Genomic DNA, 23265 nt, shown 5'->3' on the forward strand with positions numbered 1-23265 from the left:
GCAAAATAATATTTAAAAACAAAAACCAGTAAACGTGAAGTGACGTGGAAAACACAAGTCTGCTAGGTGACACGTCTGCCTGTTTTTTGGGGGGGTTTACGAGGAGACCCTGAAGGCAGCATGTGAAACACACGCACGCATACAGCACACAAGCTCACGAGCACACACACCCCCTCCTTACCCGCCTGAAGCTCCGCTATCTTTAGCTCCGCCACGGATTACAGTGCGCAGTGTGTAGACAGACTGCTCCCCGGCGCGACCTGCTCGGTTTATCGCTGTGTGTACTTCGCGCTGCCGCTTTCACGCTTTTTAAAAACAGAACAAAACAAAATACAAACATAAAACAGAAGTGATGGGGGAATGACAACGACCTCCGTCCCCGTCTACGGTTCTCCGTCCCCGAGAAGACCCCAAGGATGCTGTTGCTCTGTAGCCCGCGGAGCGGATGCCAGCGCCGGGCCTCGCTGCTGCTGCTCGCCGCGGTCCTGCTGTGCGTCGTCCCTGTCACTGCCAGCCTTCCAGGTAAATTCACCACACATGACAAGTGGAGCCAACCAGACAAACCAATTACTCTCGAAAGTTTAAGCTCATTTTCAAAACATCCCGGGATTGTCTGCCTCATCAATAACCGTTATTGGGGCACCTTTGACTGAAACAGCACACCAGGGGATTGAAAGACTTTAAAAAGCGTTTTAGTCAGTTTTTATTTACTTTTTATTGTTGTTTATGCTGCCAGTTTTGTTGCTGATGAAGTAGCTCGTTCGTATGGGATATCCCATGAGTTCATCAGGTCGCTTTAGACAGGTTATACCTGTACCTCTAAGTGGGCGAGACAATGGTGAAAGAAAAATACAAATTCATTTCCTTGTTGGGTTACTCAGTGCACATTTCATTGTATTCTCACAGATTTATATTTGGTTAATATTAAACTAATCGAGTCCAAATGGAGTAGTGCTCAAATTTCACAGGACATCCAGGAGGAAATAACCATAAGAATAATCTTTCTTATTTTTTGATTGATACAGTATTACTTTGATTAGTTGATTAACAATTATGTCAGGGATAATGACAAACTCCTGTCAAAGTTGCAAAATTAAAAACCATACTGATGCCCTAATTTGAGTAGCAGCCACAGTGTTTGGAAAAGCAAGCAACTGTTTGCACTTTTTCCATATATTTAAACTGAAACTGAACAATACATTTATGAGAAGAGGACTTTGTGAATTCATTTTTTCTCAGTTGAGTAACTGGTTTACCTGGAAACTGTTTTGAGCACTGTTTTAGACTCTGGAAACACACGAGTGCAGTCTTAATGCTGTGTGTAATGGGTCTTCACACAGTGATGATTACTGGTGATGTGTGGAGGGGAGGTAATCTGCTCCTGGGCTTTTAACACAGAAACCCTGAGGGAGAACCAACAGCTGGACTCTCACATGTAATCTTTAGCCTTATCTGAGACACGCACGCACACACACACACACACACACACACACACACACACACACACACACACACACACACACACACACACACACACACACACTGCACTGGCTCAAATATTTACTGCCCCGGTCTGGACTTGTGTGAATTTATAGGTTTTAATACTTATTTTTTCCTCCAAAACGCAAACATATCCCCGCCGTCTCCACTGATTCACTCTTGCTTGCTGAAGCCTGTGCATGAAATCAAAAGGATGTGAAGCTTAATTTTGCTCATGCACTCGTGGATTGAGAGGATGTGACGCAGTGGCAGCTGGTGTTTTTCCCCTGGAGGCTAAAATCCAGTAATTTTCCACTTTTCATGTCGTTGCAAAATACTACCATAATGTTGTTAGGTCCTCTCACAAATGCTAAAAAATAAAACTGGGGAGAAAAGCAAGTGGTTTGGTGACGTAGAGAAGTTTGTCCTGGTCTTGGTCTGCCGCGGAGGAAGGACGACCAGGACGGCTCAAACGCAGAGGACAAATTTCACCAATGCATGGCGTGCGCAGGCGTGTATGTAGTGTGTGACAAATAAAGGGGATTGTCCCTCTGATTCTTCTTCTTCTTCTTCTTTCTGAGTGTCGGAATAAAATAATTTTGCACAAGATGAGAGACAGGCGAAGCTGTCAATATTGTGTCACATGTTTGGTGACATCAGCATTTTTAGGATTTTGCTGGTTTGACACATGACAGATTTTCACACCTGTTCCATTTGAACACAGCTTGTTCAAAACAATGTGTGACAGTGTGTCAGTATGTGGGCTATTGTTTGCGTATCTCGTGTTGAAAATACCAAGAGGAGGCGAAATAACATGCCGTTTCACTTGAGTGGGGAGTAAGTGTAGCACATTTTGCTGGAGGTACATATACTCCACAGGCACTTTTCACGTAAATGCCACTTTATTGATTTATTATATTTACTTCGGAGGCCTCTAGGGAAGCTCAAAAAGCACATTCAGTAGTGTAGCGAGTCAGGTTTCAGGATGACTTTGCTGGAGTGTGACAACAGCATGAAGTGCATAGTAATCAGGTGGTTGATTCAGCGAACATCGCCACATCATCGTGTGTAAATATGCCAGAAAGCTTTCACAGAACATTAGGTTCTTGGGATGGAAGTAGTCCAAAATCTCCATAATCCCAATTGATTACATAAAATATGTCTCGGTTGCTGGCCAAGACACAGAATTAAATACCATAACATGCAGGATTTGTGGTACGATTGAGGCTCAGTTGGGCCTGTTGAATTAGCAGCATCTCGAAAGTCACTTTTTTTAGTGGAAAAAAAAAACTGCTAGTCCTTGCTGTTCTAATTTTAGCATTTCACTGGAGAAACATCATCTTCACCTCTCAATATTCTGCTCAGCCTGGTCGTTGTTGTGCTGCTACGTTTAATTGCCAGGTTTGTCATTCACCAAACCCACATAGAACTGGTGTGATTACTATTCAGAGAGCCACTGCCTCCGCCCTTTTCTTCCAGCACGATTAAGCTTTAATGATCCATATCTTCCGGATCACACGCTGTCTCTCTCTTACACACACACACACACACACACACACACACACACACACACACACACACACACACACACACACACACACACACACACACAAACACAAACACACACAAACACACACACACAGCCACTGGCCTCAGTGTTTTTCAATCACCTCTTTTTGCCCTGCAGCAAAATCATGTGCGTTGAAGTGAGGATGGAGAGCCATGAAAAGTCAGGGATGAGGACACTCTCACCCTGCCAGGGGACATAAAGACCTCTGAGTCAATGACCGAGTTCATACCTAATGATTTGTATCCTCGTGGGACTAGTGATTAAGTGTGCCTTACGTATATTCGTCCACAGGTAAAAGACCAGGTATGGGTTAGGTGATATTTTTATTTTGCTTTGGGTTTAAAACCAAATCTGCACTTTAAGCTCTGAGCGCTTTCTGATTGGAGTGGGTTTGAATTGTGCTCTGTCCAGATTTACCAATAATAACACCACCTGTGAAAGGATTTGATGGGAAAATCACCAAATCTCTCTCTCTTTTTTTTTTTTAACCTTAGTTTGATACATGTTGTATTAGAAATCAGTGCTTCCACAAAGTAATTTGGGAAATGCAGTTTAAAGCTAACAAGTGCTCCCTCTGGTTTCAGATCTGTTATGTAGCTCGTGTGGTCTTTGAGGGGATTTGATATTACCTTCGTCATCGTGAGAAAGGGAAAATTACCACCTAATTACATGGTGGTAACCATCATACTGAAATTACGCAACAGCCAGGAAAGACTTATCGATCTGCCCCCATTGTGGTCCTCAGTCTCAACTCAAGTGGTCAGCCGATGCTCTGCTGTGGTGGCTTCTTGAAACCGCTGCTCTCCCCTGCTTTCTTTCTCTGCTCGCAAGGCCTTTGGTTTCTTCCTTTGAGAGCGTTCTGTTGGCTACCAGACCTCTCCAGGAAATGAGAGGCCCACAATTAATCAAGTTACAGAGCGCTTACAGACATCAGACAAAGCCAGAGTCAGCACAGTTTAGCTGAAATAAACTACACGATGCTCCTCCAGTTTTAGTACAACCCTTAACCGTAACTGTCGTACCAACAGTCGTGTCTTTTATCAGCCCAGTCCTATGATTGAAATTGACGAATCAGAAACAACCCTTTTTACTTTAGATGTCAGCAGTTTTCCGTTTGTGTGTAGCCACATCCTCACAAAGAATGACATGTTCGCAGTATGTGATTTAAATAGAAGCACCAGCAATACCTGAAGCACAAGTTTCAGTGCATAGTGCTGATACCAAGATGCTGATTTAGATACCTTGTTGAGTAAAAAAATGAAATGTTTGCTAATGAAACCTAGTTTTAAGCCAATTGTGATAAAACATTGGTCAGTCCAGTTAAAGAAATTCTTCGTAATTGAATCAACTCTCAAAGTAATTGAATTGTTGCATCGCAGGCTGTTCTAACAGCTGAACCAGCAAACAGGATGACCAGGAAAAAGGAAATGAAAGGGGACTAAACTATGCTGCCATTGTAGAAATCCCTTTAACCTTTGTGCAGTGTGCTGCAGGGTGTGCTGCCCTGTTCCACACTAATGATAATGACACAATGATCATCACCTTTGCAGTGGGTGAGACCCGCCATTGTCTGACATGACAGAACTTACAGCAGCAGAAAAGATGAATGACAAACGCAGGCAGAGAAAACGCCTTTTCCTCCACAAACTAAAATTCCATCAAGTATGAAATTCTCTGACTGTTTTCCATTCACTTCCTTTTCACCTTTACGTCTCCGCTAAAGAAACCATCGTCTATTTCCTGCCTCTGTATTATGACGTGTCTGTGCCGTTACATGTATGTTAAACAGGTGCTAAGTCATGCCCCATTTTCCGCCACTCTTGGCAGAAAATTGCACATGTGGGAGTCACGGCATCTGATAATGCTGGGAAACCTGCACCTACAGTATGCTAGTATACTGAAACTGATAAGACAGACAGTTTCCACACATTGAAGCTTTGTTTCCACTGCATGGTTCACTTTTGGTCTATCAGGCACTCGATTTTGTTTTCACCTACTGCCCAGACGTAGGCGAGATTCTTCACTGATCGTTGTAGCGACGTTGCGTGAAACTGCCGTGTCATCATATTCAACGCGGCACAACGGAGGAAGGGATGGCTTTGTGTCACAAACTTTGTTTCTGCAAAGATTGAATACAGCAAGACAAAAAACTGCTGAGAGAAACAGGAGATTTTGGGAAATCCTACATCACATTAGTCATGTAATTTAGCTTCAGGGCTTTCCAACTGAAAATAAACTGGCAGCTGCTTCTGAAACCAACGCTTTGCTTTGCATTTGTCAGCATTTTGCCTGGCTCACAATCTGATCAGAAGCAGTTTTAATGCCTACACAAAGCCAAGGAGTTCTTCCTCAGCTCCTATCTCTTCTCCTAACAGTCTGTTATCCATGCTTATTTTGTGACACAGTATCAATATATATAATTTGGGATTTTCAGGAAAATAGACAGATTTTGGGGGGTTTTGGCTAATTAACAGAATTAATAAATTAGTGCTGTCAATCGATTAAAATATTTAATCGCGATTAATCTCATGAATGTCTTAGTTAACTTGCGATTAATCGCAAATTAATCGCACATGCACAATGTACAAAGAATGAACATTACTTGGCTATGGCTGCAGTAAGCTTGTTCTTAGTCGCGGTATCCATACGCCTCTGTCGAACGCCATCCATTGTCGCCTGGTTTTCACAAGGAGGTGGAGGAGAATTCGCATCGCCCTGTGTTTGGCCATCAAGTGGTATTTCAGACTGGATGTGCTGCGATGATAATTCAGTTCACACCCACAAAACACACAGATAACTTTGGTCTTGTCAGTCGAACCATCTGGCAACTTTTTGAAAGTAACCTTCCATTCAGAAGCTTGTTCGCATCCATTTCGGCCTTTTTTCGCTTGACATCCACACAAACCGGTCGCCTACTCTTTTACAGCTAGCGAGCAGGCAAGACCAAAGCTGTGCGTGGGGCGTGCCTATTTTTTGTTTCTGGTTTACGAATTGGATCCTGTAGTTTTGGAAACGTTACTGGCAGTGGCCACAGCTTATAAAAAACTACAAGTTCACTAGGTCACAAAGAACGTTAATCGCGCGATAAAAAAAATTAAAATTGATTTGCATAAACGCGTTAATAACGCGATATGTTTGACAGCACTATAATAAATGCATAAAAAATTAAGATACTTCATCACATTGATGCAATATAAAAACTCAGCTACAGGTCTATTATGTTTTTATTGGAAATTTTCAAAACTGATAAACAGCATTTGTTTTGTCCAGTGTATGCAACAAATCCCATGTTTTTAGGATGACTAATGAAGGATATCTAGCTCTGTATAAACAGTATTACAAAATCTCTGACAATGTCAAATGTACATTGTCTCATGTCTTACATCAGGGATCGCCACGTTTCCTAATCCTAATTCGCAGCATACAATAGCAGTGTGTGTCCCGGCTAATGCCAAGGAAAACAGAGCACTAGAAACAGGCTGCTTGGCATTTGTTTGTTTTTGTCATCTGAGAGTGAAGCATGATGGATAAACAGGAGAATAGCAGCATGGTTACACAAAAAGCCACACACATGAGCACACGCACATGCACTTTATCCATGTTTGCATTTCAAGTGAAGCGCACCAAGCAGAGCTAATGTTTCCACTTGATTTGGAGTGTTTGACTTACTTCCTGTCGCCTGTCAGAGGGTCAGGAAGTGCACACAATGGGAGTGTATGACCCTCCAGGCTTACCCATTTCCTACTTCCTCTCTCAATCTCCCTTTCACATACACACACAGTTACGCACATCGGGGTGACATTTGTCGTATTGTATCTGTGGAACAGCTTGAAGGAGCACAAGTTAGCCGTGACATGAAAGCGTGCGCTTGCTTGCAAGTGTGTATCTGTGTGTGTGTGTCTGTGAGTGTAGGTGTTTACCAGGCCGTGTGTGAGAATGCCTCTGTGCCTCTCACTTCTTCCTGGCAGAGCTGCTGCTGAGCACACAGCCTGGCAACAGCAGCAGCAGATGGTTGGGAAAGTCATTTTTCACTCGTTCCAAGGACTACTTTCTGAGTCCCTGAGTTACATAATGTTTTTTCACACCTCCACCCTCTTTGCTGACACCAAACGACCTGATGTTCAGCAGGAACATGTGTGGGACTTTCTTTTTTTTTTTCCTCCAGTTTTTCTTCTGTCTTCATCTCCCTGTCTGTCTCTCGTTTTGTGTTGCTCTTCCTCTGTCTCCTTGATTGAGCTAATATATAAGCTAATTAGCGACAGCACTGTGTGGGAGGCATGTTGGTGCAAGGCCACCTCCTATGGTGACTTGTTATTCACTTCTGTGGCTCCTTTGTTACACTGGGAAATAGAATTGAGCTGCTTGTCGCATGATTATCATGATGAGCATCTTTACTGCTTCAGTTGGGTTTAGAAAAAGTGCTCTTATGTAAGTGTGAGTTTGGTAAAATAATGCTAATTAATTCTTCTTGTGCTTTTTAATTTCTTGGTGCTCCAAAAGCATATTATTGCAATGCTATTATAAGCAAAAGCTCTTCCCTGATTTTCACACTTTCTTTGCTTTTTCCCACCCTCTTTTTCTCACCGTTGGCCCGCCTCACACATTCAGAATGAAGCACACATGCAGCAGGTTTGTGCCTGGGTGTGGGTTTGTGTATGTGCGGGTGCTTATGTGTGAGGAGAATAATTATCTGCATTCATGTGACTGCAATAGGTTCCACCATATTAACTTCCCACGCAATGAATAATGATGAAGTGCCGACCAGAGGTGCTGAGATTCGAGCTGCGTTGTAATGAGTGCAGGCTTTTAAAATCTAGAACTCATTGCTTTATCACTTTCATAACAGGGATTAATTGCCTCTTTCCTTTTCTCTTCGACGTCAGTGATTCATTTATGAGGCCAGAGTTACTAATTGTATTTTTTGTGCTTGATGACACATAGGGTCAAGACAAATGATTCAGCAAGTCCACTGAGATACAGTGTCTTGCGATGAATTATCGCTACATTATTGCGCCAGTGTCTCAATACGTCCTCCTGTGATACTGAGGCATAGATGCATCTTGCCTGCAATACAGGCAGTTTCACTCTAGAGCTGTTCGCATTACTGGCTGTCTGACATTTAAATAATAGCACATGTGAACACACAGTGGAAAAGTCTGGGATGTTTCTTCTTTGTCCATCTCATTTGTCCAAAGATTTCTATGAAACTGAAAGCATTCGTAATGCAGTTAACAAATATAATACATGACTAATTCCTGCTTCGTTGCAAAAAAAAAAAATTCAAAAGACTGACTCTGACAAAGAGCCAGTGTGGTCTTGTTGTATTTGTAATGTAATGAATATCAGTATGAAACATTAAAGCAACAGCATGCAACTATTTTACCCCAAAAACACTTGATGAAGTGTCACATTATGAGGTACCCTGTGATCCTTAATAACATGCACACATACAAACACACAGGCACATGTGTGACAAACGTATTCAAAACTGACTTCTACTCACAGATGAAGAAAGGTTGAAGGGTTTGAGACGGGAATTCGTTGTTTGATCTGTGACATGAGTGCGGTCGTCTGTGCGTGATCTGGGCCTGAGCGGTCCTTGATCCTTAGACAGTTCCTGGATCAAAGAGAGAGCTGATGACAGGTGGCTCTTTAAAGGTTTTTAGAAAGAGCCGGAGACATGTTGAAGTAGATACCAGCAGGGTCCTGTTTCTTGAGCCGTGGCTTGATATGGAGTTAAGAGTTTAGAACTGAGCTGATTCACTAATGTCATTGCTAACCCCAAGTATCGAGGCAGTGCTAAACTAATCACAGCCATACAGAATTCAACATGGCGAGAGCATCTTGACCTGTTGATCAAGACCTGTTAGACTGGCTGAGCACCCAAGAGGACAGCTGGAAATATTACAGCTCTATTATTCCAGTAAATACCCCTCACCATTGAAAAGTGAATCAACTAGGGCTGAAGCAGTTTGTCAGTTAATCAATTAGTCAGTTGACTGAGAAATAACTGACAAGGATGCTTGACAATCAATGAAATGTTTGAAGTTAAAACAAAACTAAGAACCTTTTCCAGTTTATTGGATCAACTTGCCTGAAAGCTCGTGAGAATCTCTTCTTCATGGGAGACTACAGGCCAAAAAAACAAAACATTGATTCAGTGATATTTTTGATGTGAGTCTTGCATCATTTTATAGCATGCACATGTGCACAGACACATGTTGAAGAATTAATTCCGCTCCAGGCACTCACAAACTGCACATTCATATAAAGTGCGGCAGAACAGTCTATTTCTAGTAACGGTTTTCTCGGTTGGACTACGCCAAGAAAAACGTGTGAAAAGATCAGAAAAAAGTGTGATACCTGGAGAGAAATGACATGCACGTGGCAAGCCGTGACATTTTAGGGAGGAAGAGGAGAGAAGATATGAAGAGAGCGATCTTGGACTTAACCGGAATGAGGGGGCTCTGAGCACGAGCACGTTACATTCACTGCGATGTGGAATAACTTGGCAACAGGGCTGGAACAGATGAGGCAGCAATTAGAAGTCGGGGTGACAGAGCTGTTGCTTGGTCGTGGGAACTGAAAAAGGCAGAGCGTGACTTTAAACAACAGCTAACGATCGAACATGCTCGGGGAGTTTTCTGCCTGCGTGTTAGCTCTGTGGCAGCGTGAGTCATGGCGCTAAGCAAACCATTTGCTTTTCTACCCATAGATGCCACAGTTAACAAACAGATGTTTCACAGAAAAAAGAAATGCTCATGACCTCCCATCACCAACCACCTGCTCCTTCCTCCTCTATCTTTGACACGAACAGAAGGGAAAATAAAGCTTCTCATGTTACACCTGCGTCACTCCACCGCTCACTCCCAGAGGCAGACCAGTCTGTGACAACATGTGGACGAGTGTGTCCACCTCCCCGAAGATGTGTAGACTTGTCAAAATGTGTGTGTTTGCATGGATGTCTATGTCCATGTCTTCTGTGCATGTGGTGTTTTCACACTTGCAATGATGCTGAAAGTTTTAAATTTTCATTAGTATTTCTTCATTTTTTTAGTTAGTTTCCAGTGGTGTTGCATAGTGCAGGGGTATGTGTATGTATGCATGTGTGTGTGTGTGGGTGTGTGTATATATATATATATATATATATATATATATATATATATATATATATATATTTTTTTTTTTTTTTTTTTTTTTTTTTACTTCATCAAAACAGCCCATGAAATGCAGAATAAAATCTAAATTTCTGTTTGTAAGTGACAAAAGACAGTAAGAGAGGAGACTGTGAATTTGTCAAATGGCTAAAGTTTATCATTGTCGTCGGGTATATGGAGTTAAATCAGAATATAAGTGGGGATAAAAATGTGTACACAAGTACGACAGGCGCTGCAGTGCCCCTCTTCTGTCTGCTCTTCATCTCCACAACACTCGCCATGTGCACATGTGCCCTGGCAGCACGGGCCTTGTTGCCATGGAGGTCATTGAGAGCTCCCCCTCAGCGAGCTCCTGTCATGTGTAGTTCACTCCCCTTGTGTGGCAATTGAAAAACAATGAGGTTAAGAAAGGAGCCATGACGGCAAACGGAAATGCAAGTTTTTTCAAATAAAATTAAATAAAAAGAAATAAAGAATAAATATCCAACTAAATTATTTAGCAGAACAGTCTTCTACTGGAAATGTGTGACTTGAACAAGCCTGACCTTTGAGATCCAGTACCCGTCAAAAACACTGCGTTCATCCACTGTCTCATACCTACAGTACCTTGTACACCTCCTGTCTGCTGGGACAGTCTCGCGTCCCACTGTGCAGTTCACCTTTATCCGACCTGCTGTGCGGCTCTGCCGGCCTCATTATCCGCTCTGATGGCATCTCAGTGCTCCACCTGCACCTCTGCTACCAAGCACACCTGCTGTGGCTCTGTGACCCACTTCTCCCCTTGTGTGTGTCTGAAGTTAATCAGCTGTGTTTTTGTGTCAAACCAGCGGTAATCAGGTCAAGCGATTATCTAACCTGATTGCAGGCAAATCTGTGAGAGAGCGGCTGTCGATCGCTCTTTACTTTGGCGTAACCTCACTTGGATTGCCAAACAGGCGGGGCTCACCACATTGCGAAATGCAGAAAACTATTCAAAATGTACTTTTCTTACCATTCAAACATTCTTGTCTTATCTGGCAAACCTTGCCCATATGCACGCAGTGATGACACACAGCTACTTTTAAAAGACACTGTGATGTGATTGTGACATCAGCAGGCGCTTTGTTCGAGGCCAGATCTTTCATCTGTGAATGGCGCTGAAGAGCTGACACATCCACCAATGAAAGGAGCGTTGCTTATAAAGCTGAAGCATCCCTGATTGAGTATTTTTATAGTACTTCTCTGCACACAGAGACTGTTGTTTAAATGCCTCATTAAAAGCACCATTTCTGGATCACAGCAGTGTGGTCGTGATTCTCATGAAACTGTTGTTCTCTCTCACCCAGCTGGCAGTAAGTGCCCTCTCCATATAGACTGTGCCAAGGAGGGACGCCACTTCTGCAGGCCCGGCTCCTCCCACTGTGGTCCCTGCCTCTCCCCGTTGGAAGAGAACCAGGAAGGACGCTGCGTGGAGAAGAAGAGGCACCATCAGCACGGTATGAAATTGAATGAGAAACACGCGCATGCTCAGCTCACGTGATCACATTGCAGCAGAATTTGAAACGTCAAGCGTTTTCAGATGTCTCAGGTGAGGTTGGTGTCTGTTCAGGTACCATTAGGTAATTTTACATAAGATTAATGTCTGGAAGGATAACATCTAATAACACATCCTAACACAAGCATGAGTTCTATTCAAATTAGGGCTGAAATGATTAGTCTATTAATCGATTAGTTGTTTGTCAAAACGTTAATCGGCAGCTATTTTGATGGTTGATAAATCATTAGTAGTAATAACAGTTTTCAAGCAAATATTGTCAAATATTCTCTGGTTCCAGCTGGTGATGATTTGCTCGTTACATTGTAAATTTCATCTCTTGGATTACGGACTCTTGCTCAGACAAGGAATTGGATATTCGTCACTATTTTCTGATGAATAACCAGGTCATGCTTATTCTAATTAAAACCTGAATAGCCTGAATAACAGTTACAACAACCGCTTCTCTCTGGTGATAATCAGATTATTAGGGTGCCTGTAGATGTACTGACTGACTCTCTGTTTCCTTTAACATCTTCACTCGATGTTCATGTTTTGTTTGCCTCTGCATCCTGTTGCCCACCTCTCTTCCACCCCACCTCTTTGTCTCAGATGCCTATTGATTGTGCGCTCTCCTTCTCCTCCCCTGTCAGTCTCAGTTGGAGCTCCTTATCCCTTCTTCCTCTCACTATCTCATGAATCTCCTCCAATTTGCTCTTTTCTTGTCCAGTTCTCTTCACTCTACATCCTTGTTGTGGTCCTGATTCCCCCTCCCATCCATATCTCTGACGTCTGTTGTACGGTCTGATCTTCTGTGTTTTTTAATCCGCCCCTGCCCCTGCTGTGTCTGCAACACACACACACACACACACACACACACACACACACACACACACACACACACACACACACACACACACACACACCGCCCTGTGCTGGCGGCTTTAATCACTTAGATGACATGCATCCCTCTCTCTCTCTCTCTCTCTCTTTCTCTCTCTCCATCATTGAATCTAATGTAATTCAATGGAAGAGCCCAAGCACTGAAATATAAATCTTATTTTTCTCATTTCCATGGCATGGCTGGCACGCACACCGCGTTTCAAGAAGGTGCTGCAGAAATCAGAGAGAGAAAATGGAAACATCGTGTGTATGTTTCAGCTCACGGGCCTCTGCACAAATGTGTGCATGTGCGCGTGTGACTGCATGTATTTATATCTGTTGGTGGGCACGTGTGCGCTCTCTGCAGGATTAATAATTTAGATGGGTCTGCGGCAGGAGAGGACGCCGTCCGAACTTGGCTCAAATTATTGGCGGCAGCATCAGAGGGAGAAGTAAACATGAGATGAGTGTGAGGATGTTTTGCAGAGAAAGGTCACATCATGCAGGAGAAGAGAGGACTTTGTTTTGCAGCGCATGCGTATGGTGATAAGGCCCGATCACTGATTAGTATTTGGATTTTTGTGTCTCTTTGTGCACTGTTCTATATGAAGACGCTAACTTTAAAATATGTGATGTTGCTGTGTGTGTGTATGTGTGTTTTGTTGTGAATCCAGCATATCAAAGGCCTCGGCTAAGCTCCCTAAAGTGGTTACGTAAACCCCCTCCTGAGAGACCACAGAGCACTGTGATCCTCTCGGGAGACTGACTCGTGTCTTTTTCACGCTCACATGCTCACATGCAAATACACACAAACACACACAAAATGAAAAGATTACGCCACATTTGCCTTATTTAGTTTGTCGGGGGCAGCGCGCATCTCGTAAGGCATCCAAACACAATAAAGTGTGGCCGTCTTGGTAGTTTGGCAGCATTACTGACTGCAAATTGTACCTCTGAATTCCCTCTTGTTGTTGTCACTTCAGAGGAAATACGACGGCTGCGTTTTCACAAAAGCATGAAAAATATTGTAATGTTCAAAACTGATATTCTGACGCATTATTTTGCCTGCGCCCCCAACATAACTCATCGCTCATAACTAAAGCATCGTATTGTCAGCAAGCACAGTTAGCATCATTGCAACATCTCTGACTTCACTCCTGCAAAACCACGTCTCATCGTCACCATCATCAAGCTGACTCACTGGCTCTACAGCACCGCCACATTTTCAGCTTTTCTGCTGTTCTATAGAATAATCTCATAATATCATAAATCATTTGAAAAGTTACATGTTTTGAGAGAATTGGGTGCTATGTGCGTCAGAAAAAATAATATGTAGGAGAGTGACATGATGCAACTGTGTCCTTAGAGCTGTCCAGTTGATCCTCGTCATCCTCATACAGACAGAAATACTGTATTTTTCAATTATTTTTTAATTACTATAAATATAAACTATGATTGCAGGGTAGTGTTTACCTCAGTTTTCCGTGTAATGTCACGGTTCATGTCCTCACTGTGAGCGGGATTGCATTCCCTTTCCAGTCACTGCAGCAGCACCACATCTTTTACATGTAAACCAGTGTTCCTCTGTCTGACTCTCACTCCCTCTTTCATGTCTCGCACTCAGAATTATTACATCAGCTCTTCCCGGTCGTACATTATTATGTTTCTGTGGCCTTGCACTGGTTGTTCTGTTCGTGTGGCTTGATTGCCTCTAAATTGCAGGAATTCGAGGTTATTCTGCTGTTGTAATCGCTGGAAATCACTCTGCATGGAGTCTGAAATGTCTCACGTACGAAATTCAGAGAGGATGAAAGAGCTCAGCAGGCCAAGTGAGGCAGGCGACACTTTTTATTGGAAGGACGACCTGCTTGTGTTTGACATGGAGGCGTGCACTGCCATAGGTAAACACGCAGTATGCCTCAAGCCATACCCTTTGTTCAGAAGACGCACAAACAGATTTTGACTGGTACTGTATGTGTTCTTCATGTGCAGGTAATTTGTCGATGTGCTCAGGGCAGGGATGTCTCCATGTGGCCCGATGTCTCTGTCTGTCCTCCTGTAGCTCGTTCTCTTTGTTCCCCCTATCTGTGTACGCACATTTCTATAATTTTACGCTATGCAAAATGTAATAGAGCAGTCAACAAACTGAAAAGACGCTACGACAGCTGTTAGACTGGCTCAGCGAAGCACAACATGAACAAATATCCCGCAGCAGTTTACAGGAAGCGAGATCGCCAAACCTGTCAGAGATGTTTAAGTTTGCTGAGAATTAAATAAACATTGTTTAACACCCTTTCAGTGACTTGCTCACAAGTCATCATCTGATATTACTCCTGTTTTATTTAACAGCTACATTTATTTGCACATGGATTTGTGGTTGTTGATGTTAATCCCACCATTTCCACAAGTACCGCGACTCCACGAATCAGTCACACGGCCGATACAAAAACACTGTGACTGTGTAATGTAATGTAAATGGGTCTGATGTTCAGCCAGAGCAATGTGTTCTAAGTTTAGTTGTTAGTTAGCCACCAGTTCCACACCTGCAGCTGCAGATGTTCACTTTCAGTCCAACCCGCTCCACATATCAGCAAGGAAAGTAAGAACGACAAGGAAAGCGGATCCTTCTGCAGTTTTGATGCTAACAAACACCTGCAGCCAGCGACTATCACGGTTCCACTTTTTTTTTCATGAAAAGATTAACTGAGTGACATAAAAAAGAGAAAGAAAGAAGAAAGAGAAGAGACAGACATAGAGAGCTGTCTAAATAATCTGTGAACGAATCAAAGCTGTTATTTACCTATAGCAGATCGATAACGTATACTTTTGTACATTTACGTGTAATATGTACATGCTATGCTTCTTATTTCCTCTTGAATATTCAGATTTTTCAGATTCCGTTGAAGGACAATTTTTTTTATATCTTCAATATTGTTAGTTGGCTTTGATTATAGTAAGTGTTGTACACATTAAAACGATGGATGAGAGACAGGCGGGACTCTTAGGATATTGCCGGTCACATTTCCTCTATTGACTCAAAGCTCTGCAGTCAGCTGTGACTAGCTTTTCATAGCAGGTGGGACGTTCACACAGTTATACGACACACTTTACAGTTTAAGAAAAATTCTGTGTTAACTGTGCGCCGCTCCCTCATTCTAAAAACAGACTGATAAAGGAGAGTTTCTGTTTAACTTGTGAACTTTTTTTGGTCTGCTTCCTTTTAACTGACTCGTCAACCTGGACTCAACAAACACTGTGTGAATTAGAGTGATCTGAAATTAGCAGAGCAGCTGTAGTCAGCCAGACTGGTTTCAGAGAATTTGAGAATGACCTGGATTCACTCTTTGTCTCTCTCCCATCTGCGTGCTCAGTGTATTGAGTGTGCCACTAGAGGGCAGCAGGACACACTGAGTGTGAATTAATCTATGGGCAGGATTGAGAAAGGGTCCACTGTGAGGCGGAGGCACTGTTCTCAATTTGCCCTTTTACTTCTAAGAACTTGAAAGAAATCAAACCAAGTTTAGTAGTTTGGTGGCTTTGTTGTAGTACTGAAATGATGAGTTGATTGACTCAATATCAATCATATAAAAACTGATGATTTAAGTCATTTATCTCTTAATTTGTTCTTAATTTTGGGCTGTTTTGCCAAAGTTGAGGGCACAATTTGTCATTTATCCAGTCATCTCTTTGGTTTCTTTGGTTTTGGTGGTGAACATTTGATGTTTCATGGATTAAACTAAATAAATGTATCATTAAAATAATAATAAACAGATTACACAATAAGAAAACGTTTAATTGCAGCTCTGTTTGCTGAATCTAGTGCCAGGTAACCACAGACTGATCCACCACATGTCGCTAATGATATCCTGTTCTAAGCTTTCCGGGGCGTTGTCAGGTATTTTTGGTTTGTGGCATATGGTGCAAAATATCTAAAGACCTTTAAAACAGTGTAATCAATACAAATCTCATCTGAAAGTATGTCGATTCTTCAGAGGTGAAGATATATTGTGTGATTACAACACAGGATATTTTGCCATTTCCACCCAAATGTAGAAATCAAGTGGCAAGATCTGTGAAATCTGCCTGACTGAGAGTTTTTAAACAAGGGGAAGGTGGGGCAGGAAGTGTGTGTGTGTGTGTGTGTGTGTGTGTGTGTGTGTGTGTGTGTGTGTGTGTGTGTGTGTGTGTGTGTGTGTGTGTGTGTGTGTGTGTGTGTGTGTGTGTGTGTGCATGCATGTGGTTTGGGGGAGGAAGAAATGTGGATGGTTTTTAAGTGGGAAAGTAGAACAGCACAGATGTGCGTGACCCTCAATCCCTGTTGAGCTGTTTAGTGTTTGTTTGTCGTACCCACCTGCCCCCCGGGTGCTTCCAGAGAGGTTATGGGTCATTATCAAGCCAGTGACAAAACTCTTACACAAGGAGAAGTGTGTGTGGTTAGTCTGTGTGTGACAAACCACACACATGCACACAATCACCACTTTTTTAGGTGAATTTGCAACTTCTCCCCCTCTGTGGGATCCTGAGTATTTCCCTGTAAATAAAAACTGCTGGTCCATTTTTAACTATTTCCCTGCAGATTTTAAATCTATCCGCATCTTCCTTTTTTTTTTTAGTCTCCTTTAAAGTTTAAACCTGCATGAGCACATGCCTCTGGCAAGCACACGGGCACGGTTGGAGCTCCCAGCCACCTGCAAAGTACAGATGGTGCATCCCGCCTCCACAGGCACCTGCTATGGAGTGCACTAAATGGCCATTAGTGGAGGGGGGCAAGAGAAAAACAAAGCAGGCAGTGAAAGCGCTGGCATGTCATATCATACACATTAGCTCATCCAGATGGCCGGCCTTCTGGAGTGAAAGTGACACTGTAATCATTAATGCAGTGTAGGTGGTTTTAATAATGTGTAATAGCGCTTTTATTTCGACAGATTTACCGGCGCTGATCTTTTTGCACATGTGATGGACCATGATGCTGAATGGATTGCCATGCCACATGATCTGCTAAATTAGCTTTTTATGCAAGCAACCATCACTTTTTTTGACTTACCGCCACTTAAGCTTTGAGTGCAAATACCTTTAATTTGATCTCGCTACATTGCAGGGTAACTTTACAGAAGGAAACAGCACTTTGATTACCTCCATTAGCAGCGAGCTATGGAATCCATTGTGAATGCAGCAAGTGAAGCCAAGGTTTCGCTGATTGCGCCTGCCCCCTGCGGTGCTTCCTCCCCCGGCCACACACACGCTATCGGCCCTGGTCGCCCTGGACACCTCGGCAGTACTGCAGGAATGTGGCTCACTGTCTGGCTGTAAGGGCTGTCAAGGAGAGTTTAGCATTGTGTCCTTTTTTTATCAGCCCACAAACAAACAACACATCGGCCACACTCTCTGTCCATCACTTCAGAGACAAGACCCTGAAAACACATGGAGAGTTTAGGGACAGACATCAGTAGGCACAACTACTAAGAAAATTAGAGCTGATCAGCCCATTCAGAGGTTGACAGAAGGTGAATCTGCAACTAATTTGCTGATTGGTTAATTTTTTTTAAGCAAGAATGCCAAAGTTGGGAGGATCCGCAGCTTCGCTTTGTGAATTCATTCATGAATATAATAAGATAATGAAATGAATCATTTAGTGCACTACTAAAGAAAAAGCATGGTTACTCCTCTGTTTGAAGGTTCAGGTGTTATTAATTGTAGATTGTGGCTACATATTTGTTCACATGTTCTGTTAATTGCTTAATAAGTTTACCCATGTGACTTCATGTGCATATGAAGCTACTGTCAGTCACTACTGATCTGTATGTTGTGCACGTGCACGAAAGTGTTTTGTTTATAGTTAGAAGCCTTTAGTGTTGCTGTGAGTGACACAACATTTCACGTAATCTATATTTTCCCGTTGCTTTTTCTTTCTTTATTTTTAGCTCATACACAAAGGCAATCACAGCCAGGTTAATTTATGTATAAGTTAATCAGTGGATCTTTGAATCTTGTCTTTTCTTTAGGTAAAGTGATATACTACCCTGAACTGGATGAAGAGATCGATTACCTTCACTCTGCCATCGCGAAACAGGAAGTGATAGATGTCAGACCACCAGAAAGGCAATCCAAATATCCTGGTAAGAACCCTGAGCGTGATCATAAGTGTAACTTTTTTTAAGTGATGTAATTTTCTCCCTACAAGTGACAGTCACCTCTATCACATCTTGTCTGCCTCGCTCTCTCCAGCTGCCATCACCTCCCAGACAGATGCTAAAAAAAGCCAGACAGCTGCCTCCAAACACAAACAGCAAAGCCTGGGTCGTCTCTCATATGAAACCCTGCATGCCGCCACCACCACAGCCCCGCACCCTGCAGTTTCTGCCCTCCTGACCACACCGACCCCCCTGCCCTGGGCCACTGGAGTTGGGGGCCGTGGTGGTCCGATAGCTGTGCGGACACCCAGCAATGACAGCATTATTGTCAGTGAGTATGATCTTCTGTGATCAGCTGCCTGCAGCGGTCTTAAAGGGCTTACTGTTATTTGATTATTCGATGGTAGACAATTCAGAGTGTTGGTACAAGATAAGGGTGTTGTTTTTTTCTACTGCCTGGATGTTTGCCAGCAAGACTTTTATCACTTTTGTTCCCCCACTCAATCGCTCTGCTCTGTTTCCCCTTTCTTTTCCTCTCTTTTGTGCCGACCTGCAGTTGTGATCTCGCTGTGCGTGGTGGTGGGCACTGTGGCAGTGATCCTAGCAACTGTCTGTTACATCAAGTAAGTGTGAACACATACATTCATAAGTAATGCAAGTGAAAGCTAAATGTGGCCTTGTTGTTAAGTAAAGAGCAGTATTTTATAAAATTCTCTAAAAAAGCAAAACAAAGCCTACTTGCATTTGCTGTCTGTGTATCATCAGCAGTTAGCTTAGGTGAAAGGATGTTTTAATGCCAGGGGGAGGAAGCAGCCTCTCAGTATTGCAGGAGACTCAAGATTCATGATGCCCCCCCAGGTTTCAGAGAGAATCGCGTCTAACTCAGAAGGTGGACTACCCTGCTTTCAGGGGGGCGGATGCGTCTGCTGCCACAGTCAATGGTACCTCGGTAAGCGCACAGCTCTCCTTTCACCTAACCTCTATTGTTAGGGCTTGGCTTGTTTCCATTTCTCACTTCTTCTTTTGCAACAACCACAAGATGTACAACTGTGTGCCGGGTTTTCAAATGTGTCATCCGCGCTTCCTTCTTCTGTTTCGTCCTCAGATAGGAGATAAGACTCTGGCTGAAAGTGCCCAAATGTATCACTACCAGCATCAAAAACAGCAGATGCTCTCATTGGGAAAGTATGTTTTTTTTTTCTATGACCTCACCGCCACTCTCTCCCTCTCATCATGTGGACCTACATTTTTCAACCACAACCTCTGACCTTGTTATCTCTTTGCCTTCGCTTTTTTTTTTTCCTGTTTCTGCAGCAGCAAACCTGAACAGAAAGTCCATGACACCGAGGTCACATCAGATGAGGAAGAAGTGGGAGGAGACTTCACAGTATATGAGTGCCCGGGACTTGCACCGGTGAGTAGACACACACACACACACACACACACACACACACACACACACACACACACACACACACACACACACACACACACACACACTCAAACCGAATCATTTCTGCTGTTGTGTTGTGACTGAGAGTCTTTTTTTCTCTGTGACAGACTGGAGAGATGGAAGTGAAAAACCCTCTGTTTGATGACTCGACTTTACATTATCAGGAGAATCACAAGTGATTGCTGAACACGCACACACACACACACACAAAATTACAGACATACACACAGGCATACATGTCAAACCACCCTGCTCTCACACTGCATGCATAGAAACGGAGGAGGAGAAGGTGATAAACATGATTGTTTGATTGGTGGCTCTTTACTATATCTGCCCCAAGTGTGGCTTTCAATACTACAAATGTACGCCAGGTTCCTTGTTAATTTATTTCTGTCACTGTTTTGGAGCATTACTGTCTTTTCATGTCCCTTCTTTAGGTGTTTTGTCCCGTTTAAATGTTCCTCTCCGACTTCAAATTTTCTCGTCCATCTTTGTTATTTTCCTTCATTTCTGCAGCTGTTTCCAAAGAATGTGATACAATAGCAGACACAGACATACACATTCATAAGCTGAGAGACAGGTGCTGTCCCTTGTTTTGTCATGCATAGCTTGTGGCCAAACGACATTCCTAACAGATAGCCAGGAAATACTTCAAATCAGATCTCTGTGATAAGACTCCCCGACACAACACCAGGTTTATCACTGACAATGTTACCGTTGCTGTTGCTCATTTCACTCCTCGTCATATAAGATGCATATAAAGATTTTAAGATTATAGAGTATACCTATATATGAAAATGAAGTACATGACGATGTGTGTTTGCATGGTTTGACTGTACTGTGTTTGAATCATGGCCATGCTTTGATGAATTATTCTGCCTCCTGTATGTATGCATCCTGTTGCTGGAGGAGAGAATGTACAGTAAAAAAAGTGACGTCTGAGCACTCGATTGACTATACTGCTGGATGTGTAGGTGGTAAATATCACTCTCTTGTATTGTCCCTCTTTCCTCTCTGTCCTCTTCTGTCCCAAGTTAACTCTGTGCTGCAAAATGTACATAAAAAGAGTGAAAGTGTTCACTTTTTATAGATATTTGTACATGCAGACCAAGAATTGGAATTAAAACTTTTTACCACATGTGAAAATGACTTTGTTCGGCCTCTTTCTTTTGTGCTTGACATGGTATACATTGTATTATTACTGTGTTTGGTGATAGTGAAAAACAAACCACTCCACAACAAGCAAAAGTCCTACATACTACAAGTATTAGTATCAAAGTATACTTAAAGTACCAAAGAAAATAATTATGCAGAACGGACCATTTCAGAATCATATATATTACTGGATTATAATTATTGATGTATTAATGTGCTCATCGCTTCAATGTGACAGCTGGTAAAGGTGGAACTCATTTTGTATATGGTGCTGGGTAGCTTGTGACTTCCTCCTGGGATCAACAGACTTCTTGCTATCTTAGCTTGTAATAGTGCATCATTTAGTTGTTGGTTATATTCCGACAAATATCAAATAAACATGGACTAAAAGGCACAGTGTTCACATCTTAAGTGTAGTGTAATTTAGCAGAAAATGGAAAAACTCAAGTAAAGTACAAGTACCTCAGAGTTGTACAGTACTGGAGTTGCATTGAAGTACTTTGTCGCTTTCCGCCAGTGATTCAGAAAGTCAAACTGCAGTGCTGTGTGCATTTCCGATGAACTCGCACATAAGCCTGTCACCTTTTGGAGTGTGTTGCTGGCTTTCTGTCTGGTTTTTGGTGATCCTGTTTGACCTTGTTTTACCTTCAGGACACAAATGATTACACCCAGAAAGTGTGTGTGTGTTGGGGTGGGGTGGGGTGGGGTGGGGTGGAGGGGGGGTCAGTCTCCTGTCCCCATTGAGCCACATGCCAAGGGCCATTAAAAGCCCTTTGTGCTGGTGGACAGTGGAAGGAAGGCAGCCATTGGCCCTCAGATGAAACCCTGGGTGGGTGGAGGGTTTGTGAAGGTGGGTATCAAAGGCAGGGCCGTTGGGAAGAAAATCAAAAAGCCATCAAACTTGTTTGTGGGAGACAATTGTGCTGCTCAACAGGAGGGGTGGTATTTAGATCCTAGTCTTGGTACTTTATCAAATTTGTAACTTTTACTAGTCCCTGAGACTTATGCCGTCACATTTATTTTAATTACAAAAGTTATTATAAGTACTTAAAATGACCTTTTAGTTGTGAGTCGGGGAAGGCTGGTCTAAACTATATTGTCAGTATTCACAAAATTCTTTATAAATTATCATTTCTGGCACCCTTATGAAGCAGACACCAGCTTTTAGTGGTTTCTAGTAAACGTAATTTCTCAGAAGTGTTTATTTAGTAACCGCATCAACCGCTAACAGAAACTGATGGTGTCTCCTCTTGAGGTGACAAGTGCAACTATACACAAATGTGTCATTTTCAAAAGCCGTTATCTACACACATGAAAACACCCATACACGCTCAAATGAAAGACGGTGGCAGATTCCGACTGCGGCACCAGTCATCAGTCACTTGACAGTACGAATTTATTCACTGATAAAGATGGTAACACCTCTTCATCTCATATTGTGCACAGCGTTGGTTTCCTTTACGTGTACACAGCCTAATGTGATGCTGAGCAGAAGAAGAGACGTACATTAATGAGTCAACGGATGTAAAAATGCTGAAATACGGACTGATGCTTTGCTTTGATTACACTGCTCCAGGTGGAGGTAGTTTCTTCTGCACTGGTGTGGCTGACTGAGAGGTGCAACACGTTCACACTGCTGCTGATTCAAGAGGCTTTCTTTTATCTGAAACTTTCTCTCTCTCTCTGTTTGACTGGAAGCCACTGCGAGCAGGGAGCAGGCCACTTAAAAAGAACTAAAGACAAGATCTGAGACATCTGGGGGGGGGGGGGGGTCAACTAAATCCCCAGATACTCCCCTCACACATCTCCTCCTCACTGTACCAAGCTATTCAACACGCAACCCCCCTCCCTCTTTTGGACACCCTGAGAGCTCTGCGCTCTGTCCCTTTCTCTCTGAAGCTCTGCCTGAAGTCTACCTCTCTCTT

At 42.8% G+C, this 23265-nt stretch overlaps 1 protein-coding gene across 1 annotated transcript; it reads left to right on the forward strand.

The window, feature by feature from the left end:
- The first annotated feature begins 227 nt into the window (after positions 1 to 227).
- Positions 228 to 21334, forward strand: npdc1a (neural proliferation, differentiation and control, 1a). The gene is made up of 9 exons (XM_070989295.1): positions 228 to 522; positions 11532 to 11681; positions 18604 to 18717; positions 18827 to 19063; positions 19289 to 19355; positions 19591 to 19681; positions 19838 to 19917; positions 20047 to 20146; positions 20293 to 21334. Exons 1-9 carry the CDS (start codon positions 417 to 419, stop codon positions 20362 to 20364), a joined length of 1017 nt encoding a protein of 338 aa, XP_070845396.1. The 5' UTR covers positions 228 to 416; the 3' UTR covers positions 20365 to 21334.
- The last annotated feature ends 1931 nt before the right edge of the window (positions 21335 to 23265 follow it).

This window comes from Chaetodon trifascialis, chromosome 20 (assembly GCF_039877785.1).
Source record: "Chaetodon trifascialis isolate fChaTrf1 chromosome 20, fChaTrf1.hap1, whole genome shotgun sequence".
NCBI classification, from domain to species: Eukaryota; Metazoa; Chordata; class Actinopteri; order Chaetodontiformes; family Chaetodontidae; genus Chaetodon; species Chaetodon trifascialis.